General features: G+C 38.6%; 3 protein-coding genes across 4 annotated transcripts; 2 read left to right on the forward strand and 1 right to left on the reverse strand.

The window, feature by feature from the left end:
- Nucleotides 1-4,545: 4,545 nt before the first annotated feature.
- Nucleotides 4,546-5,733, reverse strand: LOC147919690 (uncharacterized). Its single transcript, XM_087504058.1, has one exon. It carries the CDS (start codon nt 5,731-5,733, stop codon nt 4,546-4,548), a length of 1,188 nt encoding a protein of 395 aa, XP_087360184.1.
- Nucleotides 5,734-6,088: 355 nt separating this feature from the next.
- On the forward strand, nt 6,089-7,121 carry LOC104771670 (protein PHLOEM PROTEIN 2-LIKE A8-like). Its single transcript, XM_010496239.2, has 2 exons — nt 6,089-6,689; nt 6,807-7,121. The coding sequence occupies exons 1-2, from the start codon at nt 6,199-6,201 to the stop codon at nt 7,072-7,074; spliced, it is 759 nt and encodes a 252-aa protein (XP_010494541.1). The 5' UTR covers nt 6,089-6,198; the 3' UTR covers nt 7,075-7,121.
- Nucleotides 7,122-8,584: 1,463 nt separating this feature from the next.
- Nucleotides 8,585-10,368, forward strand: LOC104771671 (TIR domain-containing protein-like). 2 transcript variants are annotated; one of them, XM_010496241.3, is made up of 3 exons: nt 8,585-8,712; nt 9,113-9,607; nt 9,794-10,368. In XM_010496241.3, exons 2-3 carry the CDS (start codon nt 9,141-9,143, stop codon nt 10,182-10,184), a joined length of 858 nt encoding a protein of 285 aa, XP_010494543.1. In that variant the 5' UTR covers nt 8,585-8,712; nt 9,113-9,140; the 3' UTR covers nt 10,185-10,368. The 2 variants fall into 2 exon arrangements, with proteins under 2 accessions (XP_010494543.1, XP_010494544.1); XM_010496242.3 differs by having other exon boundaries at nt 8,585-8,670.
- Nucleotides 10,369-17,795: the final 7,427 nt, after the last annotated feature.

The following is a 17,795-nucleotide window of genomic DNA, read 5'->3' on the forward strand; positions in this document are numbered from 1 at the left end:
GTCCGACCATAAGGCACTGGAATGGTATAAAACATGTTCTGCGTTACCTACAAGGAACGACAGACTTTGGTTTATTTTACACTAACCATAACAAAGAAAGTTTAGTTGGTTTTGCTGATGCAGGTTATCTGTCCGACCCACACAATGGTAAATCACAAACAGGTTATGTGTTTACACACGGTGGTACAGCGATCTCTTGGCGTTCTATGAAGCAGACTCTAGTAGCCACATCCTCAAATCACGCGGAGATCCTAGCCATGCATGAAGCCAGCCGTGAGTGTGTTTGGTTGCGGTCAATGACTCAGCACATTCGGACAGATAGTGGCATGGACATAGACAAATCAGCAACGGTCATCTATGAAGACAATACAGCCTGCATCGCACAACTCAAAGAAGGTTACATCAAGGGAGATCGGACAAAGCACATCCTGCCAAAGTTCTTCTATACACATGAACTACAAAAGGCCGGAGAAGTTCAAGTGGTGCAAGTTCAGTCATGTGACAACTCAGCCGATCCCTTCACCAAGGCATTACCGACAACAACATTCAGGAAGCTCACGCACCAGATTGGAATGCGGAGGCTTAAGGACTTGGAGTGATGCTTGGAACAGGGGGAGCAATGTGTGCTGTACTCTTTTTCCTTCACTAAGGTTTTGTCCCAATGGGTTTTCCTGGTAAGGTTTTAATGAGGCAGCATCCCCTAAGCACATTGCATCGATCCCTTCCTCGCATAGGCACGGTTGTATCGTCCAAGGGGGAGTGTTGTAAAACACTTGGTGGACTCTATCCAACCGGCCCATTATCAGTTCGTCCGTGCGCAGCCTCTCGACCATACTTGGTCGAGAGCCTTCGGCCCGTTAGTCGAAGCCCATCGGCGATAGCATTAGTATGTCGGTTTTACCTTAGGACTTGTAACACTATATATACATGTTGTAACCTCAATTCCTATCAATAATAACCTAAGAGATTTACTCCCTAAACTCTCTAATTTACAACACTGTTACAATTAAGGTTTTATTGGTTACAATTAATATATGGATTAATTTATAATTTATGTATAACCTATTTGTAACCATTTATTAAAATTATAAAGTCTACCAAAACAATGTTGTGTACTTCCGTTTTATTATAAAGGAGATGTGTCATTTTCTATGTTATTTTTTATTTTGTTGTTTCAACAACTACCCAGCTGTAATTAAGTTATATGGATTAATATAAGACTCACTCAAATCCGGTCAACTTGTTTAGTTGGCTTTGTAGATCAATGATCAATAAGCATGGAAATCAATATAGAATTATCAAAGATTTAAGAACACAAGACTGTTTTAAGAATAACTCTCTTAATAGCTTAAAGAAATTATCTCAAAACTCTAAGCTCTCTCTTACAATCTCTCAATCTCAATCTCTCAAACTCTATATGTTAATGCCATAACTCGACATACATATATATAGTAAAACCAAAACCTATTTCAACTAGGAAACACCAATATCCTAGATAACACTAAATAAGCTTTGATCCTTATCCATTCACTAATCATTAGGAATGCTCTGCTCTTTCTATTTTTAGGTTCTCTTCAAGCTTAAACCAACATACTCCTCCTTAAGCTTGAACTCCAATGCTGCTAAATCCTTAACTCCTATGAACTCTCTCATCTCCTTGAACTTGGTTCTTCCCAAAGCTTTTGTGAGTATATCCGCTTTCTGTTCAGTGCCTGCAACATGCTCCACTTCGACTTGTCCGTTTTCCACACACTCTCTTATAAAATGATACCGTCGATGAATGTGTTTACTGCGTCCATGTAAAACTGGATTTCTTGTTAAGGCAATAGCAGATTCATTATCAATGCGGATGATGACTCTTTCAAGAGAACTCCCAGTAATCTCAACTAACAAGTCCTGCAACCAGATTGCTTGCTTCGCAGCTTCGGTTCCTGCCATAAATTCTGCCTCACACGAAGACAAAGCCACAACATCCTGCTTCCTTGAGCACCATGTGATCGGTCCCTTTCCAAAATAGAAAATGTGACCATAAGTGCTTCTTCCATCAATGGGATCACCACTGTGACTAGAGTCACTGTAACTGATCAGCTTAGGCACTCTTGATATTTCATAGGACAAACCCAATCCGACTGTTCCTCTTAAGTATCTTAAGCACTGTTTTAACGCTGCACCATGTGATTCTCGTGGACTCTGCATGTACCTGCTTAATATTCCAACACAATACGCAAGATCAGGCCTAGTATGAAGTAAATATCTCAGACAACCAACCCTTTTCCGATAAACTGTTGCATCGATCTCCTTCTCCTTCTCTGCTTTCGAAAGTGTCAACTCTGTTTCCATCGGAGTGTGAATTAAGTTGCAGTTTTGTAAACCAGCTTCCTCTAGAATCTTCAATGCATAACTTGATTGATTAAGTGTTATTCCCTTTTGATGCTGTTCTACCTTGATTCCGAGATAATACGACAGTTTGCCGAGATCACTCATGTCGAACATAGATGACATCTCCTCCTTAAACCTCACAATGATCTCCAAACATGTTCCTGTGATAAACAAGTCATCAACATACACTCCCACAACCAAGAGATTATGACCTGAGCTCTTCCTATAAACAGAGGGTTCCTTTGAGCATTTAACAAAACCAAATTCCATAAGTATCTGGTTTAGTTTGTTGTTCCATGCTCTAGGAGCCTGCCTTAGAACAAATAAAGCTTTGTTGAGCTTATACACCTTTCTCTCTTCACCTTTCTTGATAAATCCTTCTAGTTGATTGACATGTACAATCTCCTTGAGTTCACCATGGAGAAAAGCTGTCTTGACATCAAGGTGATGTATCTCCCAACCATAAGATGCAGCAAGACTGATAAGAAGCCTGATTGTTTCGATCCTTGCAACTGGAGCAAACACTTCTTCGAAGTCAACACCATATTTTTGGACATAACCCTTAGCCACTAATCGAGCCTTATACTTGTTGATGCTCCCATCCGAGTTTCTTTTGATTTTGAACACCCACTTCAAACCAATCGGCTTTGCTCCTATAGGTAAGTCTACAAGATCCCAAGTTTTGAACCTTTCGATTGACTCTATCTCTTCCTCGCAGGCTCGTCTCCATTCAATAGACTCTCTTGCTTCTTCATAATTCCTTGGCTCATTGTTTAAACAGAGCAAAACTAATTCTCCTTCTTCCACTGCAAGTTGAAAACAGACATAGTCTTCTAAGTACTTTGGTTTAGTACGATGCCTTTTCTCTGTAATTTCAGATATTACTGCAGGTTCGTTTTCTATGTGTCTGGTCTCGCTATCAGAAATTTCATCAGATTGCTCATCCTCTCCGGTTTCCTCGCTATCAGAGTTGTTTCTCACAAGAGATTGCTTTGGTGACTCGCTTATTGCACTCTCCTCTCGATTTTGACTACTCATACCATCAATTGTAAACTCGAAGTTCTCATCTCCTCCATCACTAAGATTGTTCCTACTCCAGTTCCAGCTCTTGTTTTCGTCAAAAACAACATCACGGCTAACAATAATTTTCCTCGTTTCTGCATCAAGCAATCGATAAGCCTTGGAACCCGGTTCAGTTCCTAGATGGACAAGAACTCGAGTTCTATCGTCTAACTTCTTCAAGTGAGCTTTCTCTGTCTTGGCATAAGCAATGCAACCAAAAACTCTAACATGTCCAACTGCTGGTTTTCTTCCTCGGTAGCATTCATATGGAGTTTGTTCCCTAAGCGACCTTGTCACAACTCTGTTCAACAGGTAAGTGGAGTGTCTTACAGCCTCCCCCCACAAGTAATTAGGCATCTTCATGTGCTTTAGAATACTTCTCGCCATCTCCATGAGTGTCCTATTACGTCGTTCCACAACCCCGTTCTGTTGCGGTGTATAAGGAGCTGTCAAGTGTCGAGTAATTCCAGAGTCTTCACAAAAACTATTAAACTCAAGAGATACAAACTGTCCTCCTCTATCAGTTCTAAATGTTTGTATCTTTTCTCTTGTTTCCTTTTCAACCATAGCCTTGAATTTCTTAAACTTCTGTAATGACTCACTTTTCTCCTTTAGTAGAACAGTCCACATATATCTTGAATAATCATCTATAAGGACAAATATGTATCTATTTCCAGCACTTGTAGATGGTGTTATGGGGCCACAGAGATCTCCATGTATTAGTTCCAGCTTCTTTGTTGCTCAAAAGGCAGTTGCATTTGGAAAAACCTGAGTAGGTTGTTTTCCAAGTAAACATGAACTGCAAATCTCCTTTTCAAGAGATTTGTTCGGACCACCTATCACCAGTTCATTAGTAAACATGTTCGACAAGGTGACATAGTTAATATGTCCCATTCTGGCATGCCACCTACTTGATTCACTTGCAGCCGTGAAGTTCAAACAAGCTTTGTTTGTTAGTCCCATGTTTACCTTATACAGCCGATTCTTTGTTCTCTCTGTTTTTACGAGCAAGTTTCCTTCTGGATCACACATTGTAAGATGTTCTCCTTTCAATCGTACTTCACAACCAGCCTCTGTAGCCTGTCCTAGGCTTATGATATTGGTTCATAGACTAGGGATAAAATACACCTCCGACATCACTCTTGGCTTCCCGAATGAGTCAATGAAAGCAATTGTCCCTTTCCCTTTGATATCAATCTTCGAGTCATCTCCGAATCTTACCTTTCCTGTAACTGAACGATCGAGTTTATCAAAGTATCTCTGGTCTCCAGTCATATGATTGCTTGCGCCGTTATCAAGAAACCACACATTACTTCCAACAGTATTTGCTTCAAACTTACTCGGTATGCAGCGTTCTTTGTTCAAATAAACAACTTCATGCATCATGAGATGATCTGCTTCCTCAGTGTCCTTATGTTCAGTCTCCTTGTGTTCTGCTAGTCCAAGTTTAAGCAGCCTATCTGGACATTGTGAAGCAAAATGACCTATCTTGTCACACCGGAAACAAGTGACTTGAGATGGATCCCTCCAACTATTACGGCCACGTCCTCGTCCTCTGAAATTTCTTCCACCACGTCCTCTTCCTCTATAGTCTCCGTTATACTCTCGATTTTGTGGTTCAAAGTTAGTGTACATCAGCTTACTTTGATCTTCCTCTGCATCTTCTTCCTCAGAGATGCGCTCCTCATAAGCCTTTAGCCTACCAACAATGTCCTCGAAACTTACAGTATTAAGGTCTAATACTTGTTCAAGCGAAGCAACCATATGAATAAACTTCTTCCTTGGGAGACTCTTCAAAAACTTTTTAACAAGTTTTGATTCCTCTATAGTTTCTCCAAGAGAAGCAGTTTTCAAAGAAATCTGAGAAATCTTCTCTGCAAAGTCATCAATCTTCTCTGTTTCCTTCATCTTGAGCCTGTCGAATTCAGCCATCAAGGTTTGTAGTCGAGCCTCTTTGACCCTCTCAGCTCCTACATGTCGAGTTTGAATCGTATCCCAGACTTTCTTTGCTATACTCAAACCTCCGACCTGCAGAATTAGTGTCTCTGGTATGGATTGCAGGATTAAAGCTATGGCCAGATTATTCTTGTCACCATCGGATGACTCTGCTTCGATCACCTCCCAGACCTTGTTGACCTTAAGAACATAGCTCATCTTTATTGCCCAAACCGTGTAGTTGGTAGAACTGAGCATAGGACATGAGATTGAAGATGACGCTCCTCCTTCTTTTGGTTTATCTCCTGCGACCGCAAGTTGTTTATCCTTAGTGTCTGTACTTCCGTCTCCTGACATCTATTCTATTCTCACAGATTCCTGATCTTCTTTTCATGCTCTGATACCAAATATAGAATTAGCAAAGATTTAAGAACACAAGACTGTTTTAAGAATAACTCTCTTAATAGCTTAAAGAAAATATCTCAAAACTCTAAGCTCTTTGTTACAATATCTCAATCTCAATCTCTCAAACTCTATATGTTAATGCCATAACTCGTCATACATATATATAGTAAAACCAAAACCTATTTCAACTAGGAAACACCAATATCCTAGATAACACTAAATAAGCTTTGATCCTTATCCATTCACTAATCATAACTCGATTAGGAATGCTCTGCTCTTTCTATTTTTAGGTTCTCTTCAAGCTTAAACCAACAATCAATTGTGATTAAGTCAAAACACACATTGAAACCATTAAAATCAATTGCTTTATTTTTTTCCCTCTGCAAATAATTTCCTCAGAGATCATCATCACCTTCCATGGGCTCCTCCTTATCCCTCTTTACCAACGTTGGACCGATCCCACCTCAGTACCAAGTGTTCATCAACTTCCGAGGCGAAAAGTTGCGTGACAGGTTCCTAGGTTTTCTAGTGGATGCTCTTTTAGAAGAGAATGTAAACGTCTTTATAGATGATCATGAGCTTAGAGGCAAAGATCTTGATCATCTCTTCAACAGGATCGAGGAATCGAGAGTCGCGCTGACAATCTTCTCCAAGAACTTCACCGAGTCGAGATGGTGCTTAGATGAGCTTGCTAAGATCAAAGAATGTGTGGAAGAAGGAAGCCTTACAGTGATTCCTATCTTCTTTAAGATGAAAACTGACGATGTGAAGAAACTAAAGGGAAAGTTCGGAGACAATTTCCGGGACCTGAAGTCAACGCATCGCGGCGAGCCCGAAACTTTTAGGAGATGGAAGGAAGCTATGTTTTGTGTCTCGAGAAACGTTGGCTTGTCTTCGTCACGATACAGGTCTTGACTTGTCTCTTTTCTTCTGTTCTTGGTTAGAATACTCTGTTTCAAGACTCTGTTTCTTGGTTAGTTCAGGACAGAATTTGTTCGATATTTTGATCTCTGTTATGATGACAGCCGGCAGAATGATTTGGTCAGAACAATCGTCGAGGAGGTTAAGAAAGTTTTAAAAGACATCTCCGAGAGCGAACGCAAAATTTTTGAAGCGGAACGCAACCAATTGGCGGCAAGAACAGATGAAGTGATTAGAGTTGTTATACGTTTCCTAAGTCTGTTTCTTCTTTTCACAATAGTTTTTGGTCCTTATGGTTTAGTCCTTATGTCTGTTTTCTCTATTCCTCTTGGTCATTTCATAATCAATCGAGCTGTGGAAAGTGAGTGGTGAATGGTTTGCATTTGATATTTTTTTATGAAATAATTCGATTTTGATTAGTTTGACCTTGCATCAATTATTTGATAGCGTTTGTTGTACTATGAAGAGTATGCAGAATATATATAACAAATTTCTTTAATAGGATATTTTAGATCCCTCTCTACATGGAAAACGTTAGAATATAACTAAGCATAGATTGACTTGGTTTCTTGATAATATACTTAATAGTACATATTACATGAAGGCTTCTGACTTTTGAGACGTGTAGACACTGTAGACTCTACCTGTCCGTGAATGGATCACATTACCACCATAATATTTTACTACCTTTTTTTGTTACATTAATCATCATTTTCAAACAAAAACATATGTTTTTTACAAAATGAGTGTGAATTTAATTTATTTACAATATTGAAAACATAATCAATAGTTTTAGAGACAACTCAACATCTCTATTGATCTACAAAAATTGTTTTCTCTGAAATTGGAACCTCAGATTTGATAAAAACATACTAAACCTTTTGTCAACCACTAGGTTGACTATCACATATTATGTGTAATGAACAACCAATATGCCACATCATCTTTAGCTTTGACTTTAGAACTTTAGAAGTTTATCTCCTTTTTATGTGTTTGCCCGCCACTGTTGTGCTACTCAATTAAGTGAAATGAGACATGACAACTCTCCATAGTACAACAAACTCTACGTGTCGCATCGCTTTGTTAAGGTATAGAGACAACACAACACACAAATATTACACTTAGAACGCGCCAAACAAACGCTTTTAATCAATTTTATAAAAATCTTCGTTTCTTACAAGACTTGAAAAATAAAGCTCACTCTCCTATCTATCTGACACAACACCTTGTGTAAATCTAAAAGAGTATACACACTTACCTTCAAAGCTTTTTGAATTCGCTAGAAGGTTTACAAAACTCTCAAACTTTTATCTCACGAGTTCTAGCTCTTTTTGCGACTAGCCCTCGTCACTTTATACCCCACAAACAATCTCTAACCTAGATCTTTGTAAATTCTAACTAAAAAGAAATATTCTTTATCCCTAAAAATTATTTTCCCTTATCTCTTCTCACCAAATATACTCTCAATATCTTCGAGTATATCTTGATCCCTTCTTCCTTCCTTCTCACGAAATCTTGTCATCGAATCCACAATATTTCTCCACATCATCACGTCATTCCACATCAACATGTAAGTACTCTGAGACACTTCACAGCTGCCTGTTCCCTTCAGAGCTCTGTTGCACCTTCACGCTTGATGTCAAGCTAATCGGATTTGGATTTTCGAATCGGATTAGTTGTTGAGCCTATTCCAAAGACCAATATGATTTGTTCCTTTTTAAAATCTGGTTAATGGGATGGTGCTAAACTATTTGCCTACAATACCCATTATCTTTTCGCTTTGACTTAATTACAATCATAGATTCATAATCACCCCTTTGGGTTGTTTGTCTTTATTCTTCATTTATTAATATATAAACCTTTATACGACCCCATCTTCTTCGAAAACAGGTAATTTATATTAGTTCTTTATCATTATTCTCGAATCCCCAAAACAGATCAAGATTCAACCTCATTCAAACTTTTTTGGTGAGTAAAATCTAAGCTACCCATTGTTCTTCCTTTCTGCAGGTTTGTAATATGACAATCATGATTTAATTTCTTTTTCATGCCTCTAGAATTTTTTTGGCCTGATTGTACTTATTACTTTATTAGCATATATTATAGCTTCAGATGTTGATTGTTCTAAGATTTCCATTAGAACACTGGATTTGAAACTATATTTTCTATGCTAATAGACAAATTTGAATCAGAGAAACAGACAAATTTTCTGTTCTTTGACTTCACTTTTGTAGTCTTTTTGGTTCTTGACTATATATCAGAAGAGAAGATATGTAGCTGCAAATGAGTTTTTTTTTTCTTTTTCAGTTTTGCAAATGAGAAAAGATGGGTTTTTGATAGATAGTATAATTTGAGGTTTTGTGTGATACAGTGACTTTAGTTTGAAATTTGTGTTTTGACAATTTTCTAGTTAATTGCTGGTAAAATCAAACCTTAAAATGGGGGCGGCCTTTTCTCAAGCAGGAGACAGACGTCCTCAGGTTTTCCTCAATTACCGGAAAGAAGAGCTCCGCCACACTTTTATTAAACGTCTCTTGACTGAGCTCCAAAGAAATAACGTCAACTACTTCATAGATGACAAAGCGCAGAAGGGTAAACCAATAACGGATCTCTTCGAGAAGATCGAAGAGTCAGCGATTGCGCTTGCGATCTTCTCTAAGTGGTACTCAGAATCAAAGTGGTGTTTGGACGAGCTTGTAAGGATGAAAGAGGGCGTGGAGGCTGGTGAACTCGTGGTGATCCCCATCTTTGTCAATGTGACCCCTAGCGAGGTGAAAAACTTCAATGGTGTGTTCGGTGTAACATTCCAGAAGTTGAGGAATAAATACGGGAAGGTCCAGATCCAGAAGTGGAAAGAGGCTGTGGAGTACATTGCTGGCATAAGCGGCATGGTCTGGAACGATAGGTAATATTTTGATTCTTTATCATCCTTTCTTGATAGACTCTAGAGGGTAGTCTGGTCTAGTTACTATTTAGTATATATAGTATTTGGATTCTTTCTTAAGAAATTAGTTTTGGTCTAGAAGTAACATGTCAACCCAATTCTAGGTTTAAGTATTGTAACTTGTTGTCGGCTTTTCTCTTGTCTCAGATATCCCGACTACGGTTTCACTCATCCATGTAGCTTATCAGATGACGTTCTTGTTATGCGTACTACCAGGGAGGTTAAGAAAGAGCTGTTGAGAAGAGATCCCAATTACGGAAAAACAGAACATGTCGGAAGTGGAGTAACTCTTTTCGTTTCTGCTATGTTGGCTTTTTTCTGTGGTATCTTCTTGCCAAAACTATTTTTAGCTGATGGGAACCTTCGCTTCGCTGCATCATGGTTAGTCGGTTTTTTGGTTTTCTATAAGGCCTTTCAGATAAAAACCACCAAATGTGACCACATCATCACCTCCTTAGATACATTAAGAAAAATGTGGTATTATTATAGAACCCCCAAAAATGTTGACAAAAGAAACTCCAAAATAAGAAAACGTTAGATTCGCAGAGAAAGGTTTGCTTTTATAGTTTCTTTGCTTGTGAACGTTGTGTTCACTTTTTTTCTTTCTGTTTGTGTCTTTTTATAGTTTTGTGTTATTTGTAGTTACATTGTTCTGTCTGTATACATTATACATTATACAATACTACATTTAATGTATATCATACAGTTTTTGTTGTGTTGTATATATTTTTTTTTTGGGTCATTGGCATGCATGGACTTGTTTTTGCCCCTTTTCAACTTCAGTTTTTGTTATCGATCAATGCGTTGTGTTATTAAAGCGTATGCAAACAAGGTCGCTTGATTCTCTCTTGTGCTATTTGATTTGATGATCATTCTTGCCCTCTCCTAACTCCAAGGTGAGGCATGAACAACGTAAAAAACCGTACCTCAGGGAGATTTCGGAAAGAATTTTGACGATTTGAAGAAAGAATATGTAGACAAAGAACAAGACAACACTCATATGTTGTATGTAGTCTCATAATTACCTATTGGGTTTGTCTTAACTCTTAATTCATGAGTTGATTAAAGCCCAAGTACTTCCAAACTTGAATATAATCATAACTAATTAACTATCTTTTGGTTATAACTTTATATATAATCATTAATCACCTTTTAGGTTTGTCTTGTGTATTGCAAATCCCACAAACTTAACAATGTATTGTAACTTGTCGGCCTTTCTCTTTTCTCAAATATATATTGCAAAATCCCCATTCTTAAAAGACCCAAAATTCGTATCCGAAGAGTCCAAAATCGCGGTCGTGATCTTCTCCAAGAGGTTCCCAGAATCTGACTGGTGTATGAACGAGCTCGTGAAGATTAGCAACCTAAGGAAAGAAAGAAGACTCATCGTGATTCCTATCTTCTACAAGGTAACAACGACCGACGTGAAAAACCTTACAGGAGATTTCAGAAAAAGTTTCAAAAAATTGAAGAACAAATACGCTGGCAAATTAAGTCTGGGGGGATATTGTGTGCAGATCGGGCAATGGGAAGATTCGGTGAAGTCAATTGCAAACATAAAAGGCTTGAATATGTAATGATTTCTTGGTTTCTTGATTAATCTTTAGGTTTAATTAAGTACTCGTGGTATAACTGAAATTGTTTGAAGTGCTTTCCTTAATTAGAGCTAATATTGCTGAAAATCAAAGAGATATTTTCTTAATATTGGGCTAAATCATTTTGCTTATCTTCTACTCCTGATCATATCCTTAAATTTGTCAGTTCACGCTCCACCCTATATCCATTTGCCCAAACGACGAATAAGCTGCGAAAGGAGGTGCTCCTGTTGCAGATTAATCATGCTGTTCAAGTATGGTTAAACGAAATGCCAGCAAGAGAGTTCGAGACTTCACTCTGTAAATGTAGCTTCTGGAACAACTCGCTGTGAGGAACAAGTCGTTGTGTCGAACAGAGCGTTGTGTCAATCAGGAAGTTGCATCAGATCACAGACCCTCGAGTTGCTGACATGGATGTGTGAGCTGATGTGGCAAGACGTGAGTGGACGTGATGATGTGTCGAGGAAAGGTGATGACTTGGCATTGAAGATACAGACAAGATGGTTCTTGGAGATATGAAGAATATTCTCCACAGCAAATTAAGGAAAGGATAAACTTGACCAGCAAGCAGTTTCCTTATCCTTGGAGATATGAAGAATATTCTCTACAGCAAATAAGGAAAAGATAAGCTTGAGAGCAAACAGTTTCCTTATCTTGTGATACTTGGAGATTCGCCTTCTAGGGGTTCTCAAGTCGTGTATATATATTCTAGGAGTAGGTCACAAGCCAATTTGAGCACTCTAGAATATTGATACAGTTGTAAACTTCGAAGCCACAAAGATAAGGCTTAGAAGGTGTGTTCCCAGTTCTCTATGACATTAATCAGGGAGGTGATTAAGTGCACAGAGAATTGTTTTTCTTTCTCTTAGATCTACACTGGTGAGAGTTTAGATAGAAAAGAGAGAGAGGGTGAGTTTTATTCTCTTAGCAAAAAAAGAGAGAGTGTTAGATTCATTCTTAGTCGGGATCATTCCTATTGGGTAGAATAGTTGAGTAAGGGCCGAGACAAAATTGTATCATTGTAAGAGATAAATTTTGTTAATAAGATTGAAGAGAAAAGCGTTGGCTTGGCGCGTTCCAAGTGTAAATCAGTGTGTTGTGTGTCTCTATACCCTTACAATTGGTATCAGAGCGGACGCCTGATAAAAGAATTGTTTATATTTTCAACAGGTGAGATCTTGAGATGGAGTATGGAGAATCCACAACAGTTCGTTGATGAGAACAATCCGCTATTGCTTGACGCTGAGCATTATGATGATTGGAAAGCACAAATCAGATAGATGATTCAGAGTCGTGATATGGAAGCCTGGTTCGCTGTTGAAGATGGATGGTCACTTCCAACACTTACGAACATGAGAGGATAAACTGTAATAAAGCTTTGTAAGCTGTGGACGGTTGAGGAGAAGTTAAAGAGAAAACATAACGCTGAAGCGTTATCTACTATTTTCAGCTGCTTGCCGATGGATCTGTTCGCGATGTTACAAGAGTGTATGTCGGCGAAAGAAGCTTGGGATATTTTGGAAGCCTTCTTTGAGGAAGCCAGAAGGGTTAAAAAGGAAAAATCTGATGTATCACCATCCTGTCATTTTCAACAGTCAACTAAGCTCTCCTTGTAAGGAAGTTGTAGTGCTGAAGAAGGTATATAAGGATAAGAGGTTTGTCATGGAATTTCTCAGAAGCTTATCACATGAATATCTTTCTCACAAATCTGATGGTAAAGGTGCTTTGAGTTCAGATGAACAGAAGGTTGATCAGTGTGTGAAATTGATTCGGACAGATGAACTGCAGATGAGAAAGAAAGCTCAGAAGGCGGAGGAATCATTCACTCTGAAGACAGTAGAAACTCAGACATCTGTTCAAGGTAATGAGGGAGTACTGATTAAGAAGCAGTTCAGAAGTCTGAAGGGTGTACAACGTCAGCATCAATCTTCATCATTCAGATCTGATGCAGAGAAAGAATCTCAGAGTTCAGAATATCAAGGTTATGGACAATTCCAATCAGAATGTTCTAGACTTGAAAGAAGAAGCGTGTTGAAGTGTTAAAACCGTCAATGCTATGTTCATACGAAATCTTGTTTGACATGGAGTGATATTGATTCAGCCAAAGAAGATGATGAGAATCAGAAGTCTGTTTTGAAGCCTAAGGATGATGTGGCTGGCTTATCTGTTGAGAAACAAGTCATCGCTCTGTCTAAGGATCTGATTCTGCAGAAGAAGGAAAATTATGATCTGGTGTCGAGAAGAAAGAGCTACTCTATAGGGTCTTCACTCTTGAGAAATTGTTGTCTGAAGAGAAAGTTATTATGTCTCTATTGAGACAACGTCTTGAGGATCAGCTAAAGATTAACAAGAGGCTGAGTAAAGGAGCAAAAGATCTAGACAAGCGGCTGGTTACTCACAAGGGTACTATGATTGCAAACTGTGGTATGAAGAACCATGGAGGAAACTCAAGTGGTGACACAAGTGCAGAGAATGGGTCAATAGTGCTACAAAACAGAGGTGGTGCTGTCAAACGAGCGTCTGAGTTCAACGTGCAGAAGACTAAACAGATGATTGTTGTGAACAACCTGAGAGGGAAACTGCGTCGTTGTTGGTATTGTGGTGTGATTGGTCATATTAAGGTTGATTTCTACAGATTTAAAAATCATGTAAGTCAACTCTTAAGCCAGAAGAAGTTCCACAAGGTTGGAAGAAGAGAATCAATCACCTGATGAGAATCAAACAATTGAGAACAGCGTACGGTACATTCTTTGACCTTGCATCAATGTTGTGTGATAATCGTTTGTTTGTTGATATTGCTGTAGATCATGTTTCACATACTAAAATTACAATTACAGGATCCTGGATATTAGTTTATTCATAGATTAGTTGTGGAGAAACTGACTGTAATAGAACATCAAAGTACTGATTTGCGAATTGCTGATTTGTTTACAAAACCATTGGACTTGGATCAACATGATTCTGAGAAAAGTCATTGGTGTTTGTGGGATCTAATATGTTCTGTGAGTTGTGTTGATCAGATACAAGGACATGCATCAGAACAGGCCATGGAATTCCTAGAATGTATAAAAGAGCAACACTCTGTCTAAACGAAGAGTCAGTGGAAAACAGCTGCCTGTCATGCCAATTCATATGGGGGATCTCGTAAAACGTTATCGTGAAGGAGGAGGTCAAAGAGCTGAGGAGTGGCATTATTATGCATTCCATTCTGAAAGAAGTACCAGTTGTTTGTAATTAAAAAAATAGAGTAATATTGCTGGTACGTCTGCAACAGAGTCCTGAAGAATAATAACAAGGGAATGCACAAATATCTGCGGTTGAGAAGTCAAGTGATATCGCTGATAGAAATCAGGAGATTCAGCAGAAGATCGTTCATATCGTCAAACTGTGAATATCATTCATGCCTGTTGGATCTAAGCTCTAAGGTAGTGTATCAAGAAAAGTCAAAAAAAAAAAAAAAAAAAAAAATTGATGACTTGATACACTCCTGTCAGTGCACTCTCCAAAGGAAATTCCAGCTGCCTACTTCACGTTGATGATGAACCATGAGAATCAAAGGCATGCCAGAGCGAAAGAATAGCCACTGATCATAGAGTTGTTCTTTGAAGATTCACAAAAGGTTGTGGCAGTTTCTGGTGAAGTCCTAAACAAGTGGTTGGCACACATTACATAACAGATCTCAAGGTATGAAAGCCGCTTACTTTAAGAAGTAAAATTAATATACAAGTGCTTTTGATGGTCTATTGCTTTTATGGTTCCCTCACTTCCTGTGATTAACTATGTTTGGATGTCTGAGGTCGTGTATAAAAGGCTGAAAAGAAAAAATGTGTTGTAAAATCAATGTTTTGTAGTTAAATTCATATGATTGATTGATGAAACACGAGGCAGATTGTAAATATTGTTGATAAGAAATGTTTGTATATTTTCAACAAGTGTGCACTGATGTGTGTTGATGTTCATATATTTTACTTTGTTTTCCCTTAGTTTATTCACATCTTTTGCATCTTTTGCTATCCATTTAGGCCATTATTGCATAGCTTTAGCACTAATCATGTATTAGAGTGTAGTTGCATTGCATTTGCATCTGTTCATGCATAATCAGGTTATTTTTGAGCTTAAGGAGCATGAAAGCAATGCTGAGGAGAAGTGAGGCAATCATGAAGGGAAAGCAAGAGAGTTAAGGCTGAAGAACCAAGGTCTAGAGTCCCACTCGACCCCACACTCGACCAGACACTCGACCATGTGCTGAGGAGGACTCGACCGAGTGGAGGAAGCAGAAAAAAGCCAACTCGACCAGCCACTCGACCGAGCAGGGGGTCTAGTTGACCGAGCCGTTGACTATTTTTTTTATAGTATTTTTAGGGCTTCCACCTCTTCTCCTATATAAAGCCTTGTACCTGCAGCCACCAAAGAGTCTAGCTTTTTAGAATAGTCAGAAACCTAGTTTTAACCCTTTTGGGAATTATTCCTTTTGCACTTTTATTTTTCTTAGATCTTGTACTCTTTTAATAGAGAAAACATAAGATTCTTGGATTTTGTTGGTTTCATACCTTTCAAGATATTAAGAATTCGTGTTTGATTCCTTCTTGAATGTTATAGATCTTTGTTTTATCTTTCATTTGATGCAAGTTTCAGTATTTTCTGGGTTTATGACTTTGATGTTCATCATGTGTTCTTGTGAGTAGTAGCTTAGGATCTTGAGGATGGGTTAGGCTGGGCTGTGTTTGAGGTTTGTTTGCTTTGGTCAAGCTTAATTGTGGTAGAATCTCTTCTAGGGTAGATGTTCTTAATGCTAATCCTGAACTGAGAGGTTAGGGTTTGATTTCAAGCATCTTATCATCACACCAATGTTTAAGGAGCATAGATAAGGCTAGATCTAGAGCTTACCATTAGGCTTGCTAAGAGATTAGAGGTCTTGTTTCGTATGAGACATATTGCTTAATGCATGCTTGTGTAGATTCTTTTCTTTGTGAGAACAAGTCTAGAGATGCATGAGTTTGATTGTTTCTTGCCATGAGAGTGGATTAAACTTGTCTTAGATTTGTATGTCTAGAGATTAGCTCAAAGTTTGCTTGAGATTTGTTGACCAAGTTAGATAACCTCAATCATTAGTCCAGCCCATGAATCCCTCCTCAAGGCCTTACTTGTTTATTGATTTTTAAGTCTTAATCCTGCTGTTTGATTGTTGTTTGATTCGTTCTTGTATTGTTCTGTTTTTCTTACATTGCTCTGTTTCACGGATTTGTCCAGCTCGACCTTGCACTCGATCTACACTCGATCGAGTGCTTGCTCGAGTTCATCCCCAGAACTCTTGTTTATGATTTGTACTTGTCCTGTCTTATCTCTAGTGTCATTCTATTTGCATTTATGTTGCATTTACTTATTGTCCTGTTCATCTTTGTCTTGCATTAGTTCATTAGTATAGTTTCTATTTCTGTTCTAGCTTCATTTTAGTGATAATCATTCTGTTCCATTTACATTTAGCATCTAGTTCTAGTAGTTTTAGTTTCTGTTCTTTACATTTCATTAATAGGATTGTTAGTGACAAAAATCCTTTGCATATTTGGCTTAACTTAGGCTCATATACACATCTTGATTGTTCACAACTCCCAGATTGGATTGACACCTCTTGTACTACAATTGCATAAGGGGAATTGAAACACCCTGCCATCCATTCATTTCATATTTCACCATTGCATACATCCATCAATCAATACCACCAACAAATTGTGTTTCAATTTGGCGCCATTGTCCATTTGAGAGTGTTTCTGTGACATTTAGGATCATTATTAATCTAAGATTAAGTTCGTTTATACACTTGTGAAGTTGCTGAACTCGAATCTTCTTTTGCTTGGCTGTGTTGAGTTTCAGGTACCACTTGACCACCCACTCGTGCACCACTCGACCGAGTAGTGATCGAGCACTTGATCGAGTCAGACAGCGTATTTAAATAGACACCAGTTCCCAGTCGACTCGACCACTCACTCGAGCCTGTGCTCGACCGTGCACCTGTTCGAGTCAGTATCTCAGTCTGTGGATGCACACAAGGTCCAAGGGGAAAGACAATCTTCAAAGGCCTTGACAACATCCACAGACTGCAAAAGGGTTTGAGACATAAGCAAAGAAGAGTAGTTCAAGAACAGCAAGGAGATCAAGTGGTAATGGAGCAACAAGATCCAGTTCCAAGACCAAGGAACATTGGTGCTGGAGATGCACCCAATATCCACAACCAGAGAGCTGGCATTGTGCCTCCCACAGTGCCAAACAACAACTTTGAGATCAAGAGTGGATTGATCACCATGATTCAAGCCAATAAGTTCCATGGATTGCCAATGGAGGATCCTCTAGACCACCTTGATGAATTTGATAGAATCTGTGGTCTTACCAAGATTAATGGAGTGAGTGAGGATGGATTCAAGTTGAGGCTCTTCCCATTTTCACTTGGAGATAAGGTTCACCTTTGGGAGAAGACTCTTCCTACTGGAGCAATAACCACATGGGATGCTTGCAAGAAGGCTTTCTTGGCAAAATTGTTCTCAAATGCATGGACTGCT

Source organism: Camelina sativa, chromosome 20 (genome assembly GCF_030686135.1).
Source record: "Camelina sativa cultivar CO46 ecotype springtype chromosome 20, ASM3068613v1".
In the NCBI taxonomy this organism is placed as follows: Eukaryota; Viridiplantae; Streptophyta; class Magnoliopsida; order Brassicales; family Brassicaceae; genus Camelina; species Camelina sativa.

Excerpts from the sequence above, each read along its gene's own strand:
- LOC104771670 (XM_010496239.2), top strand. The coding sequence starts at position 6,199 with ATGGGCTCCTCCTTATCCCTCTTTACCAACGTTGGACCGATCCCACCT. Across the intron at positions 6,690-6,806 it reads TTGTCTTCGTCACGATACAG|CCGGCAGAATGATTTGGTCA; the intron begins GTCTTGACTTGT and ends TTATGATGACAG.
- LOC104771671 (XM_010496241.3), top strand. The coding sequence starts at position 9,141 with ATGGGGGCGGCCTTTTCTCAAGCAGGAGACAGACGTCCTCAGGTTTTC. Across the intron at positions 9,608-9,793 it reads GGCATGGTCTGGAACGATAG|ATATCCCGACTACGGTTTCA; the intron begins GTAATATTTTGA and ends CTCTTGTCTCAG.
- LOC147919690 (XM_087504058.1), bottom strand. The coding sequence starts at position 5,733 with ATGTCAGGAGACGGAAGTACAGACACTAAGGATAAACAACTTGCGGTC.